Source organism: Castor canadensis, chromosome 2, assembly GCF_047511655.1.
Source record: "Castor canadensis chromosome 2, mCasCan1.hap1v2, whole genome shotgun sequence".
In the NCBI taxonomy this organism is placed as follows: Eukaryota; Metazoa; Chordata; class Mammalia; order Rodentia; family Castoridae; genus Castor; species Castor canadensis.
In genome coordinates, this window is record NC_133387.1 from 184,619,653 (window position 1) to 184,647,557 (window position 27,905).

General features: G+C 46.2%; 3 protein-coding genes across 6 annotated transcripts in view; all 3 read left to right on the forward strand.

Moving 5' to 3' along the window:
- Nucleotides 1-496: 496 nt before the first annotated feature.
- Nucleotides 497-3,978, forward strand: Apoa5 (apolipoprotein A5). Of its 2 annotated transcripts, none has more exons than XM_074066680.1 (4): nucleotides 497-618; nucleotides 1,127-1,183; nucleotides 1,298-1,409; nucleotides 1,874-3,978. In XM_074066680.1, exons 2-4 carry the CDS (start codon nucleotides 1,144-1,146, stop codon nucleotides 2,823-2,825), a joined length of 1,104 nt encoding a protein of 367 aa, XP_073922781.1. In that variant the 5' UTR covers nucleotides 497-618; nucleotides 1,127-1,143; the 3' UTR covers nucleotides 2,826-3,978. The 2 variants fall into 2 exon arrangements, with proteins under 2 accessions (XP_073922781.1, XP_020013938.2); XM_020158349.2 differs by lacking the exon at nucleotides 497-618 and adding an exon at nucleotides 643-798.
- A 902-nt stretch (nucleotides 3,979-4,880) lies between these two features.
- Zpr1 (ZPR1 zinc finger) lies at nucleotides 4,881-15,078 on the forward strand. Of its 2 annotated transcripts, XM_020158347.2 has the most exons (14): nucleotides 4,882-5,100; nucleotides 5,244-5,405; nucleotides 5,805-5,895; nucleotides 6,254-6,324; nucleotides 6,926-7,012; nucleotides 7,163-7,285; nucleotides 7,639-7,686; nucleotides 7,848-7,914; nucleotides 8,278-8,348; nucleotides 9,170-9,259; nucleotides 9,818-9,928; nucleotides 11,327-11,413; nucleotides 13,857-13,922; nucleotides 14,480-15,078. In XM_020158347.2, exons 1-14 carry the CDS (start codon nucleotides 4,930-4,932, stop codon nucleotides 14,612-14,614), a joined length of 1,380 nt encoding a protein of 459 aa, XP_020013936.1. In that variant the 5' UTR covers nucleotides 4,882-4,929; the 3' UTR covers nucleotides 14,615-15,078. The 2 variants fall into 2 exon arrangements, with proteins under 2 accessions (XP_020013937.1, XP_020013936.1); XM_020158348.2 differs by lacking the exon at nucleotides 13,857-13,922 and having other exon boundaries at nucleotides 4,881-5,100.
- A 590-nt stretch (nucleotides 15,079-15,668) lies between these two features.
- Bud13 (BUD13 homolog) overlaps nucleotides 15,669-27,905 on the forward strand; it is a 30,448-nt gene continuing 18,211 nt past the window's right edge. Inside the window, exons 1-3 of one of the 2 annotated variants that reach the window (XM_074066678.1) lie at nucleotides 15,669-19,738; nucleotides 22,087-22,177; nucleotides 26,912-26,996. In XM_074066678.1, the coding sequence (XP_073922779.1) occupies nucleotides 19,596-19,738; nucleotides 22,087-22,177; nucleotides 26,912-26,996 (319 nt within the window). In that variant the 5' untranslated portion in view covers nucleotides 15,669-19,595. Of the gene's footprint in view, nucleotides 19,739-19,899; nucleotides 20,166-22,086; nucleotides 22,178-26,911; nucleotides 26,997-27,905 lie in introns of those variants that run through there. The other variant, XM_074066679.1, reaches the window with a different exon arrangement.

The following is a 27,905-nucleotide window of genomic DNA, read 5'->3' on the forward strand; positions in this document are numbered from 1 at the left end:
AGTCCATCTCCTACTCCAGTCCCTGGGGCCCAGAATCGCTGATCCAGACACCACTTACCATCCCATTGTCACCTTGCTTGGCTTGCCCTGTTTGATCCAGGATTGTCTCATAAATGAAGAGATGGGAGGGTCATAACCTCATAAATGCTGGCTCTTCCCAGGCTGCCTGAGTACCCTATAGTGGAACTGGTAAGGGCTGTTCAGGCTCTAGCCAGCAGCTGGACACTGTCCCTCTGGCTGGGTGGTGCAGAGTGGCCCTGGAGAGTTGAGTAAGAGCAGGGCCTTTGGCAGACAAACAGGCTGTGTCTATTGGTGGGCCAGCCAGCAGGTCATTGTGAAGGTTGCAAGTTATGGGATTTGGGGGGAAATAGGTGAGTTCAGCCCCACCCCTAGCAAAGCTTCCAGGAAGCACTTTTACTGTGGCAGCTCCCTGGTAGCAGGGAACTTATTTAACCCTCTGAGTGCCAGGAAAAGGACAGGAGGCAAATGCTGGGAGGCAGTTGAGGTCACCCTTCTTTGAACCTCCACGTGGTATTTGCTCAGAGCAATTGTTGTCAGAGGCCCAGGCCCCTGGAGTATAAAGCAGAATGCTCGTTCTCTGTGCCCAGAACTGAGCAGGTGAGCAGCCAGGGCAGAGGGATGGTTGGGGGGGTGTGTCTAAGTGAGGGAGGGGATTGCAAGATATCAGAGCTGGGAGTGGGAACTAAGACCTCCTCTTGAGCACTTTGGCAGAGCTGTTTCTCCCACCTTGGGTATGCCTCAGTTTTCCCAGCCATGAAACGGGAGGCAGGAAGACAGGTGAGCAAGGGAGACAGGGAGCTGTTCCTGGGCCTCGGGAATGGGGAGGATGGTGGCGGGGAAAGCTTTATAGTGCAGTTTGAGCTCCATACTCTCTACTTTGTGACTGTGGTGAGAAAGCAGCAGCCCCTCTTGTCTGAGGGAGTCTCCCAGCCTCCCTGATCCACTTAGGTCAGTTCTCTTGAGCCCCAACCAGAGTCTGGCTCCCTATACACGAGGGAAGGGTTAACGGGATTTGGAGCAGGTCATCCCTAGAGAAGGGTCCCTAGAGCAAGTCCTTTCCTTTGCTTCTTCACACTGACCAGGCCGCATCCACCTTTGTTCTCAGGGTCTATCACAGCAATCATGGCTGCCATCCTCACTTGGGCTCTGGTCCTCCTCTCAGGTGGGTCTCCGACCTGACTTCAATATGGCGGTGGGAGTGGATGCTGGATGGAAGCACCTGTTCATCTTGCTGGGAGGAGAACCCAGCCTCTAATCACCCCATCTGTCTCCTCAGCGTGTGCAACCACCCATGCACGGAAAGGCTTCTGGGACTACTTCAGCCAGAGCAGCGGGGACAAAGGCATGATGGAGCAGGTCCAGCAGCAGAAGGTGGAACGGGAGCTCACGTAAGTGGCCAGGGAGAGTGGGAGGAGACAGCCCTGGGGGGGGGGGTGGGGGGGTGGGGAGGGTGGGGTGCAGTGACACACTGTCTCTGATTCCTTAACTGAGTGTGGTCCTCACCAGGGGAAAGGAAGTCCTCACCAGGGCAGAGGAAGTGAGCTGTGCCTGCTCTACTGGCAGGGCCCAGCTATCCCGGGCTCTTGAGCGCCCCCTGCCATCCCTATAGCTGCTGTCCCTTTGCCTACTAAGGCATGGGACCTGAGAATGGTGTGAGTCTTGGCCCGTGTGCAACACCTTTGGGTCTGCGTGTGCAATGTGTGTGCGCTTTGTGTGTGGGGAGTTGTGGTTGGCTGGAGATTAGAACCGGAAACTTCGTCTCTCAGGCCACCACCCCATGTCCTTTGTTTCCCCCAGAGGATCAGTGTGCAATGGCTCTGGGGCAAGGCAGTCTGATGGTCCCTTTTTTCAGGAGACTGAAAGACAGCCTCGAGCAAGACCTCAACAATATGAACACATTTCTGGAAAAATTGGGCCCCTTGAGTGGGCAGGGGAAGGAGCCTCTTCAGATGGCCCCGGACTCTGCTGGCATACGGCAGCAGCTGCAGGAGGAGTTAGAGGAGGTGAGGGCGCGCCTGGAGCCCTACATGGCAGAGGCACATGAGCTCGTGGGCTGGAACCTGGAGGGCTTGCGGCGGCAGCTGAAGCCCTACACGGTGGAGCTCATGGAGCAGGTGAGCCTGCATGTGCAGGAGCTGCAGGAGCAGTTGCGTGTGGTGGGAGAAGGCACCAAGGCCCAGCTGCTGGGGGGCGTGGACGAGGCGCTGAACCTGCTGCAGGACATGCAGAGCCGCGTGTTGCACCACACCGGCCGGGTCAAAGAGCTCTTCCACCCTTACACAGAGCGCCTGGTGACCGGCATCGGGCGCCACGTTCAGGAGTTGCACCGCAGCGTGGCTCCGCACGCCGCCGCCAGCCCTGCGCGTCTCAGCCGCTGCGTGCAGATGCTCTCCCACAAACTCACGCTGCAGGCCCGGGCTCTGCACATGCGCATCCAGCAGAACTTAGACCAGTTGCGCGAAGGGCTCAGTGCCTTTGTCAGCTCCAGCGCAGACGGGGCTGAGGATGGGGCCTCCCGCGATCCCCAGTTGCTCTCCGAGGAGGTACGCCAGAGACTCCAGGCTTTCCGCCATGACACCTTTCTGCAGATTGCTGCATTCACTCGCGCCATCGACCAGGAGACAGAGGAGGTGCAGCAGCAGCTGGCACCACCCCCACCAAGCCACAGTGCTTTCGCCCCTAGGTTGGGACCACCAGACAGTGGCAAGGCCCTGAACAAGCTGCAGAGCCGTCTTGATGACCTGTGGGAAGACATCACCTACAGTCTTCGTGAGCAGGGCCACAGCCATTTGGGGGAACCCTGAGGTTCTCCTTGCTCCGGTTCACACCCCAACTCCCTGTCTGGGGAGCCCTGGACCTGAGTCACTAGCACTGGCTTGTTGGGCGGAGGGTGGTTAGGTGAGATCACGGAAGGGCTGCCATCTGGGCATATCCAGCCTCCTCCACTCCCCCATCTGGATGCATTACACTCATCAGGCTTTGCAAACCCAGATTCGGTGCTCATTCGCAAAATTCAGGGGAGGAGGGAGTGGGGAAGAGCGTGTGGGAGATTGGCTGCATAGGATGGTGCTGGAAGCCTGTGCCACTACAACTCCGAGTTTGGCTTCTGCCCCTTCCAGCTGCCTGGTTATTGCTACAGCTGGTCCACAGAGAAGCTGTCTCCCTAGGCAGCTTCTGTTGGGGGAACAGAAGAGCACAGGAGGAAAATGTGATGAGAGCATGGAAATGGTGTGTGTATACCCCTGCTGGCCGTGATACTGGTGGTAGAAGTGGTGGAACCGTGATGGAGTGGACCAGTCAGTATATCCCTATATAGCTCTGCACCTACATAAGGGGATAAGCTTTCTAAATGGTGGGGGCCTCTTAAGCACTCTGGGGGGCATGCTGTGTGCCCTCCCCATCATCATACCCAAAGTCTAGAAGTCTAGACTTCTGACTCAAATGAAATAGATAATTATGAAGGAAGCTTGCTTGCTTGGTGTGACTCTCATTTGGACCATATCTGAGAGCAGTTGCCTCACCACTGACCTCAAAGCACATCCATCACCCACTCTAATCCCTTGCTGTTCATTCCGACCCTCTCCAATCCTACTCTGTCAGAGGGTTTGCTCTGGCTGGGCTCTGCTTCAGGGCTTGGGGCTAGACACAGCTGTCTGTCACACCTGGGGAGCGGGGTTGATCTGGTTTAGAGACCTCTCCTGCATCTGTATTGTCCAACAACCTGCTTACCACAGGATGGTGTGCCTGGAATGCAGGCTGTTACAGGAGGAGTGGTGACCTCCTGGACCTGAGTCTCCAGAGGTGGCCTGTCCCCTTTGTTCCTGCTGTTTCAGATTCTGGCTTTTTGTGACTTTTGGGACCCACAAACTCTTAACTCTCTCCCCTCATATACATATACATATACACACTCACTAAGGGGCTTCATGGATCACTTAGGAACTGCAAAACCGGGGGTGAGGAGGCAGGGAAGAGGAAAAGGGTAAACCCAGTTCTTTCTCCCAGCTCAGTCTGCCCCACAGAGGGTGCCCAGCACCTCCCCACCCCAGCACAGACCCCTCATGAATCTGGGCTCTTCGTGTCCACAGACTGGTCATCCCTAACATCCTGGATTTGGCCACTTTTCAGCAACAGAACTGGGTTGTGGCCCCAGTACATGGAGAAGAAATGCTGGAAAGAAAAGCTTACCAAAAAAAGAGTGGGTTTGTTGTTGTTAGGAAGCAGGGGGAGGTGAGCCAGCTGAGGTCGGATGTGGTGGGGATGAGGGGGTGAGAGTAAAAACAAGGGCTGTGTATTTGAGGCTTGAATATGCAGACAGAAATAGGAAGCTGGAAGAACAGAAAGAAAGGGATAGGGGCTGGGTGACCGAGGGAAACCGAGGGAAGGAAAGAAACTGAGAAGGCGACCTAGAGTTCAAGAGAGGGGGATCCCTGGAGCCCAAGCAGTGTCTGGCTCAACAGTGGGCTTTATAAGCAAACCCAATTCGGAGAGCACCTCGTCAGGGATGCCCAGGGACAAGCCAGGCCAGGCCACTTGCCCTCAAAGTTCTTGTAAACAGATTTATGGACCAAAAGGCTCTCTGTGCGGTGAAGCCATTGCAAAGGCGCAAAAACAAAACAACAAAAAAAAACCTGCCCTGGGTCTGAAAGCACGTCTTGGGAGAAGTGACAGCTTAGCAGTAGTGGATCTACTGGCTATGGATTCCAGAACCGTAGAATCCTAGAGACCGGAAACCTTTGTCGGAGTGCCCAGTGTCTGCGGCCTCTTTAAGAACGAGCGGGAAACAGCAGCCGGCGGAAGTAGGGCGGTGAGAGCGGCGGAAGGGGAGGGGCCACGAGAACGGCGGAAGGGGAGGGGCCACGAGAACGGCGGAAGTCGGAAGCTAAGGCTGTTCTCTGCGCGTGCGGGGTCATGTCGGCCAGCGGGGCGGTGGAGCCCGGTCCCCCGGGGGCTACCGCCGCCCCCGCGCCCGCCCCGGCCCGGCAGCCTGCCACGGAGCACTTGTTCCGGCCCATCAGCGCCGAAGACGAGGAGCAGCAGCCCACCGAGATCGAGTCGCTGTGCATGAACTGTTACCGCAATGTGAGGCTGGGTCGCGGGAGGGAAGGGCTTAGGCGGCGAGGGCGGGGTTCGGCCACTCAGCCAGGTGGGCCGGTCGGGCACCCAGAGGAGTAGGGCGGGGAACGAAGGTTTCATAGATTATTTACTAAAATCTGCTTCCCCAGGGCATGACGCGCCTCCTGCTCACCAAGATCCCTTTCTTCAGAGAAATAATCGTGAGCTCTTTTTCCTGCGAGCACTGTGGCTGGAACAACACGGAGATCCAGTCGGCCGGCAGGATCCAGGACCAAGGAGTGCGCTACACTTTGACGGTTAGGGGCCAGGAGGTGAGAGGAGCCCGGAGAGATCGTGGGGGCTGGAGTCAGAGCTGTGATCCAGGTCATCAGACTTCAGATAAATCTTCCTGTAGCCACACCTTCGTTTTCTCCTTTGGAAATGCTGCCGGTGCTGTCATTTGCTCAAGTGCGACACGATTTGTGAAAGTGGTTTGAGAGTTTTGTAAGAGGGTTGAAATGAGCAGGAATTGTTACGGGTATTATTCTCACCATTTGGGCAGTGTGGCTCACACCACCAGTACTACTCCAAAGGAGTTGTCTGGACCCTCCTGAGTGGAGAGAGGGAGAAGGGCTGGACTAGAGTCTAATGGAAGAAGACAGTCTGGTTATTTCCTGAGGAGAAACTGTATTGTTGACGTCTTTGGACTGAAAGTTTTCCTTTCTGCCCAGGACATGAACAGAGAAGTGGTGAAGACTGACTCTGCCACCACGAGGATCCCTGAACTGGATTTTGAAATTCCGGCTTTCAGCCAGAAGGGAGGTAAGTTAAGACCAGAGTATTTGGGCTTGTACAGATAGCTGGAATCTTACTCTTTTTTTTTCAGAACTACCAACACCAGGCCTAGTGGCTTGTGTATGACTTTGGCTATGCCATCATTAATGATTTTTGTTGCTTAATATGAGTGGAAAGTTCAGATAAAATAGCTTGCAATAGTAGGACCATGAAATTCTTGGTTTAGAATTTTACCATCACTTATCAGAGATGAGTAGAACTTAGAGCTTGGCCTCCTCATTTTACAGATGAGAAAATCAAGGCCCAGAGTTAGGTGAATTTCCTAGGGTCATATAGGTAATTGATAGCAGAACCAAGACTTACTTATTACATTTTCTTTCATAAGCTCTGACCACTGTTGAAGGATTGATCAACCGTGCTATCTCTGGCCTAGAACAGGACCAGCCCACACGAAGGGTGAGCTGGGCTTTTCTGATTGCAGCAGCTCAGGGGATTATTGCTTATGTGTCTGATTCAGAGTGTTTAGTATCTTAACTGAACTGTATCTGACTGAATGTTGGGGAACTTTGGGCAAAGCATATGGTGATGCTGGGGCTGCCAGGAGGTTGCATATGTTGTACTTATTGTCCTTTCCATGACTTGGCCCCAATGTATATTTAGGTCTTATCTCAGACAGACTGTAGCATTACCTCAGAAGAGTCTTTCCTGATCCCCTTGGGTTACCTGTGCTTCCTGAGTATTCCATGGTATATTATACTTACTATTAGAGAAATATTATAATTGCATACTTAGTCATCTGATTTCCTAGCTGGCTAGGGAGCCCTATCAGAGGATTTTGATTTATTTACCATTGTATCCCTAACCTGGTATGAGTGTCTGAGCTAAATGGTGGAATGAGAAAATAAGGTCCCTCCAGCACCACCTGTAAACTTCAGACTTGCTTACTACATTTCACACTAAGGCATGTGTCAGCTTCCTGATAGAATTGCAGTGGGCATGAATGGGTTGGCTAATGAGGTACACTGCCAGTGACAATGCTTTTAAAACTCTGTGACAGGCAAATGAAGAGGTCATGGCAGAAAGAATTGATGAGTTCATTGCCAAACTGAAGGAGTTGAAGCAAGTGACCTCCCCTTTTACTCTGGTAAGTACTGAGGAACTAGTTGCTTTTGATTTAAGGGGTTTTAGGAGACCATTCAGACTGGAAATTTTACACTGTGGTTGATGGTAGGTGGAAGTAGAGGGTTGTACATAATTTCTTGTTGCAATTACTCTCCCTTCACTCATCTGTTAGATCATTGATGATCCTTCAGGGAACAGCTTTGTAGAAAACCCATATGCACCCCGGAAAGATGATGCCTTGGTCATCACCCATTACAGCCGGACCCTACAGCAGGCAGAGATGCTGGGCCTCCAAGTAAGTACGGTGAAGGAGCTAGAAGAATGCTCTGAAATTATCTTGCACTTTGGGTTGCTTGGAGTTGGTGAAAACTTGCTTTGCCACTACTGCTGTATGTACCTTATCTTAGCTTTCTGTGCCTCTCATTTCGGTTCATGTTAGGACTTAGGGTAAACTTCACAGAAAGAATAGCAGTGGCTATTATCCTGTCTTGAGTCCTCTTCTTCCCTTGATTAGGGCTTGCTTTCTGGCTTCTCTGTCCAACCCATGAGATAGCACCTGATATAAGTGAGTGAAAGCATTTTCTCCTGCTCCAGAGCTAGGTGTTGAGGCTAAGTTCTAACTTGTGATTTATGTCTTTGCTCTTTTAGGCAGAAGCACCAGACGAGAAGGCAGAAGAGGAAGATCTCAGAAATGAAGTGAGTCATATTGGCTCCTGCTGAGGAAGGAGCAGAGTTGTGGGCTGAGACTGATATTGTTCATTGTCTGTCTTCATCATCACCAATATGGGTGATGAATGTCTTTAGCCTGATTGTCCTACCTAGGAGGGCTCATCCTGTGTTTCCATATTGTGTCCTAGGTGCTCCAGTTCAACACAAACTGCCCAGAATGCAATGCTCCGGCTCAGACCAACATGAAGCTAGTGCGTATCTTTTGTGATCTGACTCAGACATGAAGATTATATTCAGGCCAGGAACATCCCTTCAAGGAAAGCATATGCTTTGTCAGTGATGAAGATGTTGCTTTTGACTGTGTACCTTGGCTGCTGGGTTCAAAGAGAAAACCAAGCCAGGATCTCAGGGTGTCTGTGTGTGGCCTGAGCCATATCTTCAAATACTTGTGAACCTTGGGCAGGGAACTTGCCCTCTTCTGGAGGATACGGAGGCTGCCTTGTGATATGTTTCCTGCAGTCTTGGGATCAGTGTCCGTTTGTGTGGGGTTTGGCTTTGGTTTTCCCCGGAGGGTGGTCTTATTCTCTTGGAAGCAGTTTCCTTAACTCTATTTTCCAGAAATCCCCCACTTTAAGGAGGTTATCATCATGGCCACCAACTGTGAGAACTGCGGGCATCGGACCAATGAGGTAGTTGGGACTTGTGGGTTAGAAGACTGGCTTAATGCTGACTCTTTGGTCACTCTGTTCCTTCCTAGAACTATTGCTTCAGAGTGGGATAGGTTGGGTTTTTCCCTTAGGCTTAGGGTATGTTGTGGAACCTCTGAAGGAATCCTAGAGAAGAGAAGTTAGATCAGCCATAGCTTGTGTAAGACCTATGAAAGGTTGGCTATATGGAAGAGACAAAGACTTTTGGCCAACTTCTCAGAGGGTTGGAAATTCAGGGAGGCAGAGTTTGACTCTGTAATGAAGAACTTCACTAGACCTGTCTGGAAGCTGATTGGGCTGCCTTGGAGGGTTACAAACCTCCCTGTCCCAAGTGTATTCAAGCATAAGTTGATAAGTTGATTAATTTTCCTTTTTTTTTTTGCATGGTGCCGGGCATTGAACCCAGGGCACTATGCATACTAGTCAAGCACTCTACCATTGAACTACATCCCATCCCCCGATTAAATTCTTAAAGGGGATGTACATGTTGGGTACAGTGGGTGGAGTGATTGGAGTGAATGCCTAAAAGTTTCTTTCAACCCTCAAGAGTCAGGTTTTTTTAAAATGGTCAATACAGGGGTTTTTTTTGACAATTTGGGTTAAACTTTGGCATGCTACTGGGGCTGGGCACTCTGCTTCTGGCAGTTCTTAGTGTTTGTTGTTGAGGTCACTGCTGCCACTGTTGGTTTGGAAGGCTGTCATTGGTAGCTGTTAGTGGGTCAGCTTGGAGAGCCAAGCCTATATAAGTCCAAAGAGGCTTGGGGACTTCTCTCTGCTGCTGCTCATGACTACTGTCTGTGCAGGTGAAATCTGGAGGAGCAGTAGAACCGTTGGGCACCAGAATCACCCTCCACATCACAGATCCCTCAGACATGACCAGAGATCTGCTCAAGGTAACCACCTGGTCAGGAAAGTGGCTGTCCTCATACAGTTCTCTTGGGGAGATTGTCTTTGTAAAATAACCTTCAGGGACAGGAGGCACCTTCTTACTTTCTGGGCGGCAAGGCTCTGCAGCAGGGTTACCTGCAGTTGGGGTTTGGGGCTACATATCTAGAATGCAGTCCTTAAGCACTTTCTGATTGATGAAGTGGCAGCTTTTTGGCCTCTAGTATCTGCCCTGTTCCTCTCCTCTGATCCCTAAGGACAGGATGCCTGATAGCTTGGAGCTGTGACTCAGTTTGAATTTATTATGTTGGTTTCATCTTGGTGGTTCAGATGGACAGGAATGAGTCTCTAGCTTTAAATGGGAAGTCAGAGAAAACTGGGAAAAGCTTTGTTCTCACACTGTCACTAGTGGTATTAATTGGGCAGGGGGCCTCTGGTTGACTTTCTTTGCCTCTGATTTAAATTAAAAAAATTTTTTATGCTGGGGATCTAATCCAAGGCCTCTTGAGTGCTAAGCTGTGCCCCCATCCCCTGATTAAAAAAAATTTTTTTTTTTAATCTCGCAGTCTGAGACATGTAGTGTGGAAATCCCAGAGCTGGAATTTGAACTGGGAATGGCTGTCCTTGGGGGCAAGTTCACCACTCTGGAGGGACTGCTGAAAGACATCCGGGAACTGGTGAGTCCCCTGAGTATAGTATATAGGTTCTTCAGCAACTTGGCTGGGAAAGGGGCTGGAAAACCTCAAGCAGCCTGGTTTTGTTGGGCATGGTGATAACACTCTTGTAATCCCAGAAATCTGTGCACTGAGTCGGGAGAATTGTGATTTCCAGGGCTTGGTAGCAAGACCCTGTTTCAACCCCTCTCCTTTCCAAACAAGAAAATCCTAGTTTGGGAGCTGATTAACTGACTGGGGGATTCTTTGCCTTAAAGCTGGTTCAAGAGATTTAAATTACTTTATTATTTGTTAATTTATTTATTGGTTGTCCTGGGATTTGAACTCAGGGCCTCACACTTGCTAGGCAGGTGCTGTACCATTTGAGCCACTCTGCCAGCCCTGTTTTTTGTGTTGGGTATTTTTAAGATAGGGTCTAAAGAACTATTTGCCTGGGCTGGCTTCAAATCATGCTCTTCCTGATTTCTGCCTCTGGAATAGCTAGGATTATAGGCATGAGCCACTGGCACCTGGTTTAAGTGTTATTTTGGATTGTGAAGAGAAGTTTATGGGAAATTTTGAATGGGAATTTGGAAGCTTAACTCTGGAATAGTGTAGTTATTGTGATCCTGGGTAAGTCATTAATTTTATTGTAAAATATGGAATGAGGGTCTTTGAAGCACCTATAATCCCTAACATACACATATATGTGTGTTGACTAAGCACGTACATTTGGCCCCACTGTATGCAACCACACATTAAAAATACTTAGGGGAAAAAGTACGTCTGTACTGAACAAGTACAGACTTTTTCTTGTCATTTTTTTTCTAAACAATATAGCATGACGATTTACATAGCATTTGTATTGCATTGGGTATTATAAGTAACCTACAGATAATATAAAATATACAGGAGGATGTGTGTAGGTTCTGTGCAAATGTTATGCCATTCAGTACAGGGGACTTCAGCATCCATGGATTTTTTTGGGACTCATGCAGATACCCAAGGATGACTGTATACTTACCTTTTCATTTTGTTTCTTGAGACAGGGTCTCACCATGTAGCCCAGCCTGGCCTTGCAATCACAATCCTCTGGCCTCAGCCTCCTGAGTGCTGGTATTACAGGTGTGTACCACCATGCCTAGCTTGTCCTCATAAACTGTATTTTTTTCTTTGCATTTGTTCTGCAAAGTAGGAGTAGATATTATAAAAGGACTTTTGTAAATTTTGTTTTGTATTGCCAGTTTTGCTTTCTTGGTAGATTGATTCCCTGCAGTGGATGCCTAGGTTAGCAAGGTGGCCGTGGGATCAGTGGAAACCAGGCTTCTTTGGCCGGACACCCACTGCCACTTCCTGCCTGGTTGTGATCAGGCTCATGAGCATAAAGCCATAGTGTAGCAATTTGGATGTCTTTTATTGCAGGTGACCAAGAACCCTTTCACACTGGGCGACAGTTCCAATCCTGGCCAATCAGAGAAACTGCAGGAGTTTAGCCAGAAGTTGGATCAGGTGAGAGGACACTGGCGGTAGGTACTTGTGGTCCTCATGCTCCATTTCTTGCCACTTTCTGAACATCCAGCCATCATGTCAGGATTATTCTGGCTTCTTGTATATCAAGACCTCTTTTTTCCGTAGTTTTCTTCCTTATTTTGTTTAGCATCTTCTCCAGTAGCTTCCTGAGAAAGAGTGTATGGGAAATAAATTTTTTAGGACATTCAATGTCTGAAAATTAATTTCTTTTTTTTGCAATATTGGGGGTTGAACTCAGGGCCTCCTGCTTGCTAGGCAGGCACTCTACCACTTGGGCCACTCTGCCAGTCCTGTTTTGTGTTGAATTTTTTTTTTTTTCGGTAATGGGCCTTCACCTTTGGAGAGAGCTTTCTCTTACTCCCTTGTTATTCTTGAACCTAACTGGGGGTGACAGATGCAGAACTGGGGGGCAGGGACGAAGATGCAGAAAGGACACAGGATAAACAGACAGACAGAAAGTTGGGGCCAGATGTTCTGGGTGCTCAGATGGAGGGGCACAGTAGCCTCATTGCTTCTTTTCTCTATTATTCTTGTCATTTACTCTGCTTCTTTTCTCTGTCTTTATTCTTTAAAGCCTTACTCCTTTACAGTTCTTTAAAACCTTGCTTGTAAAAGTTTTCTATTCTTTAAAGCCTCTTTCCTTAGACTCACTCTGTCCCATGTTTTCCCTTAGCTTTTCTTTAGCATAATCTCTCTTAAAGTCTTTTCCCTCAGACTTGCACTGTCCCATGTTCTCTGTAGCTTTTCTTTAGCTTAGCTTTTCTAAAGCCTATGTGTAAAGTTCTCAGTGCAGACTTTCACTGTCCCATGTTCTCTCTTTCGATTTCTTAAAATCTCAGCCCTCATGCTTGCTAGTAATTCCCCTTTAGCAATTCTCCTTCAGTAATTCTCCTCAGCAGTTCTTCCTTCAGCAATTTCCCTTCATCCAAAAGTCCCCCATGAAAAAACCTTCCCCATCCAAAAGCCTTGCTTCATTCAAAAAGCCAAAAGCCAAAAACAAAAGCCTCATGTCCTCCTTCAGCTAGTTTTTTATATCCAGTGGGTAAACAGGGTAGAGCAGTGGTTCATGGGGAGGGGTGTGACATTGTAACAAGAGGAACCTGCGTTAAACAATTTAGGAAAAGCAGCTGAGCTGCATCTTGCCTTGTAGCTTTCTTCTGTGGCTCTGGGCTGTGCCAAATTTCAGCCTATAGAATATTTGACATAAACATCTTAGGAAAAACAGCTGCTCTGCATCTTAATCTCGCCCTGTTCTTTGGCTGGGGCTGTGCCAAACTCAGCCTACAGAACATTGGGCACAGCTGTGCTTAGGTCCAGCTCTCATAGGCTTCACATAATCCGCTCCCCACATACCTTGAGCCATTCTGCCAGCCCAATTTTTTGTGATAGGGTCTTTCAAGATAGGGTTTTGTGAACTATTTGTGGGACATCTGGCTTTGAACTGTGATGCTCCTGATCGCTACCTTCCGAGTAGCTAGGATTATAGGCATGAGCCACAGGGGCCTGGCTTGAAAATTTCTTCATTCCTGAACTAGACTGCTTGTTGACTGAGAATACAATTCTAGGCTAGAGATAATTTTTTATATGAATGTTGAAGATACTGTCTTCCTGTTTCCAGTTTGACTATCGAGAAGTCTGGAGCCATTCTGATCCCTGATCTGTTGCTATATCCTTGTAATCTTTTTGTCCTCTATGATGTGAAATTTTAGGATGTTCCTTGGTATGGGTCAATTTTCAACCACTGTGCTTAGTCAGCACTTGATGAATTTATTCAGTCAGGAAAACTCACATGGTTTAGTTCTAGGAAGCTTTCTTGAATGTTGTTTCTGTGTTCTCTTAGATATTAGAATTATTTGGCCTTTTGTAATTTACTTATATTTGACACTGTTTTTTCTGGCTACCCTCCACTGCACTAGTGTCCCCCAGTCAATAGCTTGCTGTGGTAACTTTTCTAGAGAAACAAACACATTTACTGGCCATTTTGAGTAGGAGATGAGATTGGGGATGTTTCCCTTTTTTTGTGTGTGGGACTGGAATTTGAACTCAGGGTTTTGTACTTGCAAAGCAGGCACTCTACTCCTTAAGCCACATCTCTAGTTCATTTTGGTGTGGTTATTTTGGAGATGGTGTCTTGTGAATTACTTGCCTGGGCTGGCCTCAAATGAGGACATCATTCTCCTGATCTCAGCCTCCCAAGTAGCTAGGATTATAGGTGTAAGCCACTGGTGCTTGACTTTGAATTGCTTCTTGAGTAGTTTTCAGTTAGTCCTTACTTTTTAAGGACTGTCTGAAATGGAGTCCTTTCCACTCCATTTCCAAAGGCATCTCACCAATTCTTTAAACCGGGGATTCTGCAGTGTAAGTTGGGTTGGCTTTTATTTGACAGTCATGTAAAATTTACTTGCTATATCATCTTTCATAGATCATTGAGGGTAAGATGAAGGCTCAGTTTATCTTGGATGATCCAGCAGGAAACAGTTACTTGCAGGTACAGTAGACCGTTGGATGTTTTGTGGAGGTATATTTTTTGATCTTTCTTTAATATGTACCATATCCTCAGAAACTGAAAGACTTGATTTTAGTTGGACTGCTCTTTACCATTGATCTTTGGGCAGGAGTAGAAGATAAGACCTGTGTCTCTTTTCCCCTTCCCCGCTCTCCACTTCCCTACACATTTCCTAAGAAGCAGCAGATATAAAATGTTTTAGGGACTGGAGATGTAGCTCTGTGGTAGAATGATTACCTACCATGGTCATTGCTTACCTACAGTGTGCAAGGGCCTGGGTTCTACCCGTAGCATTGCAAACAAAACAAAAACAAACCCCCCCAAAAAGTTATTTGGAGGATTCTTTCCTTCTGTCCCACTCCTGGTCCATGTGTACTTTGTTGCTTCCATTAGTTCAGCTTAGCCATGGGGGAATGGAGGCCCTTAGAAAAGAATATAAAAGTCATTAAATTATTAGGAAAATGGGAGTCAGCAGCTGCCTGTGGGAGGAGGAAAGGCAGGATGGCCCAGGCACTTATTGTCTGTTCTTGGCCTTGCAGAATGTGTACGCACCTGAAGATGATCCGGAGATGAAGGTGGAGCGGTACAAGCGTACCTTTGACCAAAATGAGGAACTAGGGCTCAATGACATGAAGACTGAAGGCTATGAGGCAGGCCTGGCCCCACAGCGGTAGTTGTAGGCAGCTCATGGGCCAGCTCCAGTACTGCTGCTGCTGCTGCAGAGTTATTTATTACTGTTGGAATATAGCTGGGCATGTCCTTTCCCTGCCCTCACCCTTGGTGTGGAGGATGCCTGTCCCGCATCGGAGATCTAGGCACACTTTCTAAACAGCTTGTGATGCAAGTGCAAGCCTGCTGTGTTACTTGACCTTATTTTGGAGGTTTTGAATTGGCTTAGGAAAACACCCAGGAATGAACCACGGGGCATGTCATCATCCACCTTTTCCTATCCACTCTTTACCCTTCCTCTACCAGTGCTTTGTTCTCTTGGGTAGGGCCTTTGAAGTTGGTGAAGGTGAAAGACCAATAGCTGAGGTGTGGAATTGGCTTTGGGCACGTAAAGTACTGGCTTTCAACGGGAAAGGAGTCTTCCGGGGGCGGCACAGGTGAAGTTATTAAAATGATGACTTTCAAACAACACTGGCCTCTGCATTTACTCTATTCTCTCAGATACCATGTTAAAATTCAGCCTCCTAAGCTGTAGGTGATGGTGCATGGTCTGCATTCTGGAGCTAAGTCAGGAGGATTATAAGTTTGAGGCCAGCATGGGGTACATAATGAGACTTTGTCTTAAAACAAAAAACAATTCAGCCTTCTAAAGATTTTCTGCAGTGTGGCCACTGTCACTTGGAGATTGGAGCTGGCTTTTCATGCATTCCTTCAAAAGATGCTTGCACTGGGTGCTGGTGGCTCACACCTATAATTCTAGTTACTCAGGAGGCAGAGATCAGGAGGATCGTGGTTTGAGACCAGCCTGGGCAAATAGTTCTTGAGACCCTATCTCGAAAAATACCCAACACAGAAAAGGGCTACCTTACAAGTGTGAGGCCCTGAGTTAAAACCTCAGTACCAACAACAACAGAAAAATGCTTGATTGCCTACTTTATACCAGACAGTGGGCAAAATCAGTCTGCTTTCCTGACTAGTGTGGAAAACTGACAAGAAACACACAAGCAGAACAGCATGTTAGAATGTGATGCATGTGGGGCGGGGTGGGGGGGTGTTTTAGATACAGTGGTCAGGGAAGAGCTTGGTCTGTTGGCAGAGCTGAGAAGGAGGTAAGGGAAGCCTGCCTAATCCAGTGGGGAAATAGACTTATGGCAGAGTGAACTGCAAGTGCATGAGCTGTAGAGTGTGAGAGGTAGGGGCTGCCTACAGTTGTCAGTGCTCTTTGCAGAAGTCTGCTCCCTCAGGAGCAAAAGGCGACTCCTGCTGTGCAGGCTGCAGGAGAAGATCAGTTAGTTGAGATGCTATCACAAACCTTGCTGCTTTGGGACTGGTGGAGTGACTCAAGTGGTAAGAGCGCCTACCTGACAAACATGGGGCCCCAAGTTCAAACCCCAGTACCGCCCAAAAGGAAACAAAAAACAAACAAACCCTTATTGCTTTGTGCTACAGATTTAACTCTAAAGAATTGTATACTTACATGTGACTTAGCGATCAGGCATCTACTCTCACAGCCCTGTTAAGTCACAAGTTTTTGGCCACTTGAAAAATGTTCAAATTTCTCCCATTTCTTTTGGGTTTCAATGACCAGCTCTTTCTTATCAAACTTTTTCTTGGCTTTCGTGATACTGTATCCTTGGTCATTGCTTTACTTAAGGATTTTGGGACTGGGGCTGGGTTATGGCTTAATGGTAGAGTGCTTGCCTAGTAAGCATGAGGCCCAGGGTTCAGTTCCTCAGTACCATCAACAAAGGAAAAAAACACCACAGGTTAGCAAATTGGCTCACAAACTAAAGCCACAACACTTTGATTAGACTTCTTATATGCTAGTATTCCACCTTAAGACTGTGTTCCCAGCTGACTTGAGAATCTTAAGATTATCAGACGGCCTTCTGTCTACCCTGTGGGCACTTGAGTGGACTTCCCTGGGGCCATGTGCTCTGTGATCAGCTTCATTTCCCATTGGGAAGGGAAATGCACTCTGGTTTATAACTGAGTCAATGTGAAGCACCTTCCAGGCTCCATCCAGTTACTGGGAAATTACAACTGGAGTTGCTGAAACTGCAAAGACTGATGCTGAGGTCTAGACCGGTATGACCCAGCTAGGTGCGGCCCGATCTTTCATAGGGACAGGGCCTGGCATCCGTATTTCACACCACACTTAAAATATTTCTCAACTCCATTTTCATCTCACAAGGCCTGCTGGAAGAAGAGCGTATGTCACTTAACTGTACCTTGCTTCACAATGTGCAGCATGTGACATGGTGAATGAAATCTGTTATAAAGCAGTCCTGCAGATTATGACTCATCCTCCTCTTAGATCACATGCGCTTAGGGCACTGAAGGTAACATAGGAATGAGGTATGGGAAGGGTTCTGTGCTAAGACCAGGGGAGGTGAGACGGTCAAAAGTGCCTGCCTGAGAACTTGTAGATACGCAGCTATAAGAATAAAACTTGAGTAGCAGTTTCGTGACTGTTTAAAAGAAGGACGTGACCCATTTGTGAGAGCATGCCTTCTGCTTTGTGTTTCAAGCTCATTAAGCACACTGGGTTGTGAATCACAGGTAGGTAGTGAATGTACACCTGCGTCCCGGTGAGTGAGTGGGGCATTTGACTTGGCTGCTATGCTTCGGTGGTGGTAGGACTTCTGTGGAATAATGCTGTTGGTATAGCTCTGTACACTGTGGTATGTCAGTTGCCCCGCACACATTGCAGGGAATGGGGCTTCTTAAATTTAGAGTGGTGATGTTTAAGACTAGTTGGTTTAATTATTATTGGTTTTTGTTTGAGACAGGGTCTCACTATGTGGTCCAGGCACTTACTCTTATTTTAAAAAGAATTTACATACTTCCCTTTACAGGAAAATGGCAGTTTTCAACTGTGAAAAGAGTCAGTGCTTATGCTGTGTGTCCACCTCAGAGTTTAGTTTGGCACCTCTAATGCCTGTTTCCTGGTCTGTCAAATGGGATACTAATGGCATCTACTTGTAGGGTTTCATTGAGTTAACTGTGAATTGCTTTTTTATGTACTTAATTCTAACAAAAATCCTGAAGTCCCTGATTCTACTTTACAGAATAAGGAAACATTCTTAGAAGTTAGGTTATTTTTCAGAAGGAAAAAAATAGCTTCTATGGGGCAGGCTTCAAACCCACACCAGTCATCTTCTGATGGCTGAGCTCTGAATATTTCCAGGTTACTTTATTTGTTTTATTAGATAGAACTGCAGGGAGAGGGCAAAGCTCAGATCTGGCCGCCAAGCACATACCCATCTGATCCTGCTTAACTGCCCTGTGCCGTAGGGTTGGGACGTGAGCGTGGGTCTTGTCAGGCTGAGGTTATTGAGGAGTAGAGGGGCTGGAACTGACAAAGACAGAAGTGGGCAGGAGATGGGTTGATGCGACCAAGAGTGCTGTAACACTAATGTTCATTCCAGGAGAAGTGTGAGGCTTTGCAAATGCCTGCTGACCCCGGATGGAAGCAGGGCTGTGGAGTTCAGTTTGAGGTACTCTAAACTATAGGCTAGAGGTCAGGTCAGGGAGACCTGTGGGTCCTCCAGTTAGTAAACTCCTATTTTTTCTGTCCAGTGTCCCCTTCTCACAAGCTTTCAGACACAACCCACTTTCTTTCTGGGCTTGTGCTACAGCCACCCAAGTGCAGCCCAGTGGTAAAAGTTAATGCTTCAAGGCAGTGATCTCAAAGCCTCTTTTATAAGTGAAGAACTTTTTGAACACATATCCCAAGATGGATGAATGAATGAGTAAATAAATGTTTTAAAGTATAACAATGCCTGCCTGGTGGATATACTTCAAAACAATGGCAAAAATTTAACTTCTACAGAATGAAATACAAGAATATGAAATACAATATTTTATTTAAAAAGTGGATTACCTCTCACATCCACATGGCTAGCTGCTTCTTTCAAGAATCATGTGGCAATGCAAAGTTGACCAATTTGTTCTCAAAGTCTCAGTTACCATCTGAAAGTTACGATAATAAAAACATCTGAGAATTGTGAGGGTTGAGACTTCACATAGAGCCCTTAACCCCTCCAGAAGGAAAGTGGTTTTCCCTAAAACATGAATATTAGAATTCAACCTTCCTAGCTTTTTTGCCATGTTGAAACAGATCCATGTCCTTTTCACTGGACTTGCCCCAATTTCCTTCAAGAGACAACTAGGGCTACCAATATGGAACTTATGAAAGTCACAGGTCTTAGAAATTTACCTGTTTTTCATAGTCATAAGGAGTTTGGAGTTCCTGACTTTTTAAAAAAAATTTTTGGCAGTCCTGGGGATTGAATTTCTGGCCTTGAGCAGGTGTGATAACCACTTGAGCTTTTGGTTTTAGTTGGTTTTTCATCTGTGGGCTTTTGCTTTTGCCCAAGTTGCCCTGGGACCATGATCCTCCTACCTGCACTTCCCAAGTAGCTGGGATTACAGGCCCGGTTCTGACATCCTCTCTCGTGTGGTGCTTGGAAGCCTATTAGAGCAGACTACCATTCACCCAGTGATGCTCACGCCAACAGAAATAACTAGAATGTGCTGGTAACTATGTACGAGACAGCACACTTAGCACAGCAGTATTATCTTGGCAATATTACCTCGCAACTTTTGATTTTGTGCCATTCTCATTTTATTAAGTAACTTGCCCTAAGTCGCACAGCTAAGAAGTTCGGACTCCGTATTAAAAGAGAACCATGTTTGGATGGGTGTGCCGACGGGACAGTGCTTGCTGCAATAGGATGCATGGAAGGAAGGACACATGGTTGCGTCGTCGTCATGAGAATGTGAGTGGGCTCCGGAGACGAGCACGGTCCCCGAGAGCCTGCAAACGCGTCTCTCGGCGGCCGCACTTGTCAGCTCGGCAGCTCCAAGCGCACTCCGCCGCCACTTCCGCTTCCGGGCCCGCCCCTTGGGCGGCCGCCGTACGTTTCGCGTTCAGGAATTTTGTCCCCGGCGCCGAGCCGTCTCCCCGCCGTCGCCGCTGCCATGGCGGCAGCTCCGCCGCTCTCCAAGGCCGAGTATTTGAAGCGTTACTTGTCCGGGGCAGATGCCGGCGTCGACGGGACTCCTGAGGCCAGTCGCAAGCGGCGTAAAAAGCGTCCGAAGCCCGGGGGGGCCGGCGGCAAGGGGTGAGTCGACGGCGGGGCGGGACTGGGCGGGACCGGGCGGGACCCTCCGCGCTCCCCTCGGCAGCCGCGCTGCGCTGGTTCCCGCTGCCGCCGGTTCCTCCTCGCCTGGACCTGAGCCTGGCCCGTGCTCCGTGCGCAGCGCCTTCCTTCCGCGCGTTCGAGCCCGGCCGCCGCGTCCTCGCTTTTCCCGCCTTCTCCGCCCGGCGTTGGCTGTCGTGGCCTGAGAATGATGGCACGAACCCAAAGCTTCTGCCTTGGGATGTTTAGGGCCAGAGACTGCCTTTGGGAGCCCCAGATCCCAGGGACTCTGATGCGAACAGAGACACTGACTACTGCTGACCGTAACAGCGGTTGCAAAGCTCGTGTCTCGTGCTGGCACCTTTCTCATGATTGCGAATTGAGTTGAGCTTCGCAACAGCGCGGTAAAGTAAGTACTGTTATCTCAAGTGAGAAAGTGGCCCATTGTCCTGGGCCACCAGATTCCTCCCCATCAGGAACTTCACCAGGACATTATTTGGAAATAGGATCTTTGCAGATGCAATCAGTTACGAGGAGTTTTTAGGTGGGTGCTGAATTCAGTATGACAGGTGTCCTAAAGGAAGAGAATGGTGTGGACACAGAGAAAACAGGGTGTGTAGTGAAGGCTGACTGGATCGGGTTGATGCTGCCACAGCCTTTATCTTCCTCCGGCTGTCAGGAGCTGAAGGAGGCAAAGCTCCTTCCTGAGAGGCTCCTAGGGAGCTTTCTTTGTGGACACCTGAAGTTTGGACTTGATTTCACCTTCTAGCTTTCAGAACCTTTGGGAGAATACATTTTTGTCCTTTTAAGCCATCTAGTTTCTTGTATTTTGCTATACACTCAGTGAAGTCAAATAGTTCCAAAGGACTTGTCTTATTTTTGTTTTTTGTTTCCCCTCTCTGATTTGTGTGGATTCTTTGAATCTTTGAAGGCAGTGCCATGCAGTGAAAATAGTTTGAGCTTTGGAGCAGCACTGATCAGAATTCAAATCTAGTGGTGCCACTAAAGGCAAAATATTTCATCTCAAAAAAAAAAAAAAAGACAACAAAAAGATGTTTCATCTCTCTGATCGTGTTTCCTAATCTTTAAAGAGAGAGTCATATTGAGAGTACTGCTTATAGTACATGGTTGTGAGTAGAGATTCTGGATCATATGCCCTGGGTTTTCAGATAGCCCTTCACATCACAGTTCATTTATGGAACGGACATTTGTTACACATAGTCACATTTCAGTATCTTTGGGGCACTGGTTCTCCAAATCCACGGATACTTGTTCCTTACACAAAATGGTATAGTATTTGTGTGTAACCTGTGCATATCTATGTGTATACTTTATCTTCAGATTACTTATAATACCTAATGGAGTGTATGTGCTGTGTTAGTAGATGTTATGGTGTATTATTTAGGGAATTATGACCCAAAGAAATCTTTATCTGTTCAGTACACATCAGCTTTTTTTTCCCCTATGTATTTTTCAATCCATGATACATTGACTTTTCCAGCACAGAACCCATTGATATAGAGGGCTGACTACCTCCTGTAACAGATGCTGCAGGGTGTTGAGAATGCCATTGTGAGCAATAACACTTCCTTCAGCCTGGTGTGGTGGTTCACACCTGTAATCCTACTACTGGGGAGGCTGAGGTAGGAGGATAGAGACCTTGAGACCAGCCTTGGCTACATAGTGAGTTTGAGGCCAGCCTGGGCTACATAGTGAGATTCTATCTCAAAAAAAGGGAGGGAGGGTTGGATTTTGGCTCAAGTGGTATAATACCTGCCTCGCAGTGCAAGGCCCTGAGTCGAAACCCCAATACTGAAGAAAAAAAAAAAAAGTGCCACAGTCCCTATTCAGTTTAGCTTATAGTTTAATGGGAATTCAGGCTTTATGTAATTAAATACACAAACAATTGTTTCTTTGGTGATAAGTACAATGAAGATATTCCAGGAGTGTGTGAGGAGGGGCTTGTTATTCTGGGAGTGGGGAGAGGGTAGGTAAGGAAGATAGACCCAAGGAAGTTATATTTATGTTAGGACCTGAAGAATGAATAAGAGTTTCCTTGTATAAAATGGGCATAGTAGGTCTGGCAGAGGGAAGGAGCTGCATTTGTGAACTCTGACGTGGTAAGGAATTTGACTCATTCCAGTCATCAAAAGATGACCAGTGATGTATTGAACTGAGGCAGCAGTGGCATGGAATAAATTCCTTGTAGATAAAGACTGGACAGTGCAGGAATTAGTCCGATTTCAAACTTTATTTTCAGACTGGTGGGTAAATTTTAGCCTCCTATCCCAAATGAGTCTCCTTTTTGATTCTTTTATTGTTTCTTTTAGGATGCGAATTGTTGATGATGATGTGGGCTGGACAGCCATCTCCACCACTAAGCCAGAAAAGGAGGAGGAAGATGATGGAGATTTGCCTGTGGTATGTATCTTTTGGAGAGTCATGTAGTTATGAGTTGGAAATGATGTGAGTTTCTCAGTCTTGACTCCCATTTTGGGGTTGATTTGTAACGGGAAAGCTGAGCACAGAGAAAAGGTGATACTTTTCCAGAGAGCTGCATGAATTAGTCTTTCATGATGCTTATATAGTGTGTCCCGACTTAATGGATTGACTTGAATTTTTGACTTTACGATGGTGTGAGAGCAACACATGCTCAGCAGAAACTAGACTTTGAATGTCGAGTGTGATTTTTTTTCCTGGCTAGCACAATTCAGATATAATACCTCTCCTGGTGCTGGACTGCAGCAGCGAAGCACAACTCCCAGTGAGTCATGTGATCACAGGAGAAACAAGCAGCCCTCACTGCTCTATGGTGCTCTGTGCTGCTGCTAAGCTCGAGCGTTTGCTAGGTTAGGTATATTAAGTGTATTTTCCACTTACGGTTTTTCCAACTTATGATGGACTGAAATGGGTGTAACCCCATCAAGGAGCCATGTGAATATTGACTTCTCTGTTTATGGAGGGCCCCATCAGCCTAGACGTGGGAACTGAGAGAGGCAGAATTCCTCAACCCAGTGATAGAGCCATGGTTAGAATTACCCATGGTTCAGTTTGTTGGAATCTACTTTAAAAACACAGTTCAGGTTCAGTTGAAGGAAGCATTTTATTTCCCCTTTGACATACTTTTAGCCTGAGTGCTAGGAATGCATAGATGATGAGAACATACTGTCTGTGCAATAAGAGCCTGGATTTCAAATCATTTCTAAGATAAATTGCAGGGATAAATTCCACACAGGCACCAAGTGTCATTAGAGCACAGAGAAGGCAGCACATTGTATTCCATTGGGATCCATTATGAAAGATGTGAGTATCTGAATTGGGTTTTGAAGGATGTGTAAGAGCCAGGTGGAGGAAAGCATAGGCTAATAACCTCCATGATATATTCATGGAATCATTGCTGAGGATTTCTGAGTCACAGGTGAAAGGGAGAGCTATCGGTAAGCTATACTGTATTGAAAGGTGGTAAAAATGGATTCCAGAGGAGTGAATCTAATGTAACTTCCCAGAACAGTTCTAAAACAAGTATTTTAAAGATGGGTTATAGTAGTTAGAAGAAAATAGTGATTATAAGGAGCAAAGTTTTCCTTTAGTCAGAGCAAGTCACTCTAATTAATACATACATTTGTTTCATTTTGTAAAAGCAGTATTACTATAGAATATTTGGAAATTATAAGAAAGTTTAAAGTTACTTATACTGTGATCATTCAGAGACAGTAACTGTTAACATTTAGATGCATGTCTTGGGTTGTTTTCCTGCTTATAGATTATACATACTTTTATTTTATTGATTTATTATTTTATTTATTTATTTGTTGAGTCAGGGTCTTGCCATGTAGCCCAGGCTAGCCTTGAACTCATGATCTTCCTACTTCAGCCTCCTGAATGCTGGAATCATGGGTGTGTGCTTACATACCCAGTTTATATTTGTGAATATAATTGGGACCATATGGTACATGAATTTTTTGGCATCTACTCTTTTACATAATATGTTACAAATACTTTAGTACGATTTTAAAATATTCTTTGTAGTTTTTAGTGGTTGCATGGTAGTTCCATATGTATATTAATTTAACCTGTACTATTTTAAACACATGGGTTATTTCTTTCCTTTTTTTAAGTGGTATTGGGTTTGAACTCAGGACCTCATGTCCCTCTTGAGCCACTCTGCCAGCCCGGTGTTACTTCATTTTTAAATATATGCGTGGGTAGGCATGTATGAATCATCGTAGCATCTGTTCCTCCCTCCCTCCCTTTTTGGTTTGAACTCAGGGCTTCATGCTTTCAAAGCGGATGCTCTACTACTTGAGCCTCACCTCCAGTCTGGAATGTTTTTATTTATTTATTTTTTGGTGGTACTGGGGTTTGAGCCTCATGCTTGCTAGGCAAACACTCTTACCATCTGAGCCACTCTACCGGCCCTTTTTTGTGTTGGGTATTTCGAGATAGGGTCTCAAGAACTATTTACCCAGGCTGGCTTCAAACCATGATCCTCCTGATTGCTGCTTCCTGAGTAGCTAGGATTATGGGTGTGAGCCACTGGTGCCCAGCTTGGAATTGTTTCTTAACTTCTGTGCGATGAAGTCAATGTGTCAGAGGGTATGGCCCTTTTGAATTATGTTCTCATATTGCTTCCTAAAAAGTGCTGCCAACTTACATTCCAACTTGAGGTATTTGACAATGCCAGTTTTCCCTCTTCATCCCTACTCGAGCATTATTGGCAACACCAAAAGCAACAGCAAACCTGTGCTAATTTTGCAGGTGAACAGTGGTATCAGTTTCTTTATGAACACTAGTGAAATTGAGTAATTCATGTTTATTGGTCATTTATATTTTGTGAATTTTCTGTTTTGTCTTTATCTAAATTTTAGAGAATTGGAATTTTGATTTTTTTATTGATTTGTTTGGTGTTTATATAATAGGAATATGTCTGTATTGTAAGTGTGTTTCGCCATGTACCTTCTCTTTTTTTTTCTTTTCTGTGGGACTGGGAGGTTGAACTCAGGGCTCTGTGCTTGTAAATCAAGCACTCTGCTGCTTGAGCTGCACCTCAGGCCTGCCTTACTCTGGTTATTTTGGAAGTGGAGTGTCACAGATTATTTGCCCAGGTGGTCCTAGAGCTTTCAGTCTCTCGACCTTGGCTTCCCAAGTAGTTAGGATTGCAGGTGCAAGCCACTGGTTCCCAGCTTCTGCCTTCTCGTTCCTTTGATAATAGCTTTTGGCATTTAAAAGTTTTACTGGTGTTGGGGTTTGAACTCAGGGTTTCCTGCTTGCTAGGCAGGTACTCTTACTGCTTGAGCCACTCTACCAGCAAGGTCTCACTTCATAGTCCAGGCTGGCCTTTGAACTCTCAGTCCTCCTGCCTACGCTTCTTGAGTGCTGGGATTACAGGTGTGTGCCATCATGTCTGACTCTTTTGCTTTTATGATGTCGCAAAACCCCAAACAGGAGGCTTTAAGCTTAGTGCTCTCTGCACTGGTCAAAACAGATATCGATTATTGAATTCATTTTTGTTACTGTAAGATCACCACAGCCACCAATAATGGTGATAAAATAAGTATGATGGCTACCATAGCACTGGCACATGTGCATAAATAACAGGCTTAATTCACTGAATATTTACCATGTACTAAGTACTGCCATGCTTACACAAGTGATCTCATTCAATCCTTAGGGCAGTCTTCGAGTCCCGCTTTTACAAATGAGATTGAAGCGTGGAATTATTTGCCAGAGGTTAGACAAATGCTCAGTGGCAGAGCTAGGGACACTGATCTCTAGTCAACCTATCTGAAAGCCTGTGTTATGCCCAGAAAGAGCTCTCAAAGCTAGGTTATGTGAGGAATTATGGTTGTATCTTGGGAAAGGAGTAGTAGTAGGTGGGAATCATGACCTGGATTTGAATTCCAGTTTTACTGCTTGCTAGCTTGTGACCTTGAGAAAGTCACTGAACTTCTGTGAGTCCCAGTTTGCAGGTCATTGTACTAGTCTTTCTTCACAAGATTATTGTGAGCATTGAGTAAGACAATATAGTACAAAACACAGTGCCTTGGCCATGTTGCTACTCTGAAACTAGAATTTATTATGCCAGTCATCTTTGAAAGTCTGACATGTGGGAGGGGGTCAGTTGCATGAGAAGTCAGAGCTAGTATGGAGGGAAAGAAGTTGTAAGAGGGTAGATAAGCGTCCAGTAAAACTAAGAACTTTCTAACCATGTTCAGAAGTGCAGTGGACTGTCTTGTAAGATAATGAGTTTTCTGTCAGTGAGTTCCTTGTCAGGGAGGGATTGAATGAGTGAACATTTGTCAGGGATACTAAAAAGAAAATTCTGATTTGTTTGGGAATTTGGAGAATGTAAAATGCAGTTTTATCCCTGAAGATTCTATGATTCCATGTACATCTCAATATCTCCCTTTAGTTGAGTTCAAGAAGACCTATCAGGCTTGGTCAAGCGTGTAATCTCAGCTACTCAGGAGGCAGAGATGGAAGATCATGGTTTGAGGTCAGCCTGGGCAAAAAGTTAGTCAGAGCCCCATCTTAACAAATAAGCCACGTGTGGTGGTACATATCTGTAACCACATATATGAGGGAAGAGGATAATGTCCAAGGCTGGCCCTGGGCAAAAACACAGAAAAATACTGAAGCAAAAAAATAACTGAAGCAAAAAAAGCCTGTGGGTGTGGCTCAAGTGGTCAAGCACTGCTTGGCAAGTAGTAGGCCCTTGAGTTAAAACCCCATTACTGCCAAAAGAAAAAGAAAAAAAGAACATATTTTGATTATTCACAATAAGAGAGGCTTCCTAGGGCCCACAGTCCTTGATTAGTGATAGGCAAGGTAGGGAGGCAGCCTGTGTTTTCACTCTGGATGTACAAGTAAAAATGTAAAAGAAATTTAGCTTTTAGCTTATGAGGAGCAGTTGTGTAGCTGGAAGTTTAATAAAAGGCTTGTAATAAAGAAATTAACCTTTGCAGGAAATAGTTACAGTTAACTCAGTATAGCGACAGATGTTTATGGAGCACACTTAACTGAGGACCGCTACATGTTTTGACATGTGTGCACTGTGTGTTAGGAATAGGAGTGTCAGTAGAGGCAGGCTCCTGAGATAGGTGCTCTTGGCTGGGTCCTGTGCCTGTCCTCAATGTAGTGTCCATACTCCCACAGGTAGCCGAGTTTGTGGATGAGCGTCCAGAAGAGGTAAAGCAGATGGAGGCCTTTCGTTCCAGCACCAAGTGGAAGCTTCTGGGAGGTGAGTTCCAACATTAGATAAATATGAATTTCCTGTTTACGGGGTAGGCCTTTTGTGCACTTTTCTTTTAGAGGAATGCAGTTTTAGGGTGTCATTGATCCAGAAAAATATAATGGGAAAGAGAATTCTTTACTTCTGCAGAAGTAGTAAGATATGGTAAGTTAGAGACCAGGTGCCCCTGTTGTTCCTATATTTTGGTATCAGGGTTATTGAAAACAGAATGTGACTCATTTGTAGCCTTTCAGCACACTGTCCTTTCTGGTCCAGAATAGGAGAGCACTTGGTGTATAAGGAGGACGTTGGGAGGGGTTGATAAGAAACCTGGGAATAATTTGGAGACTTTGGTCACCTCTATCCTTTTCAGGGAGCAGTGTTTTTGTCCTTTGGATTTGTGAGTAAATTTCCCTAGTCTCTCCTTAAATATTGGCATTTTGTATTGCATTATTCTCTACTTGTCCACTCTAGAGCGTCTCACTAATAATTTAACTCTTTATTTAAAAACATATTTTGAGTCCTTGAGAATTGGATAAAAGGTATTTATTGGTCATGTCTGTCTGGACAGAGGCTCTTTTTTTAAAGAGAGAAAGTTTGTTTTGGTTCACAAAGGGCAGAGGCATCTTATGTTCCGTGTTATTTCCCTTGCTTAGCACGAGGAGGTGCCCTTGATATGTTTGTTGAATTGTTGAATTGCTAATAGGCATTTGGTTCTTGTAGCCTCCTTCTCTTTGGTAAGTCATCTCTGAGGCTTAGCAGTCATTCCCCCCTTTCCAAGAACTTGACAGAGTGATCTTCTTACTAAGGGACACAGACTAGAGAGATGCAGTCCTGATTCCAGCAGTCAAGTGGGGCTCTGTGGCCAGTGGAAGTGTGGCTTTCTTTTTAATCCTCATCTTCATTCTTTTATAAACA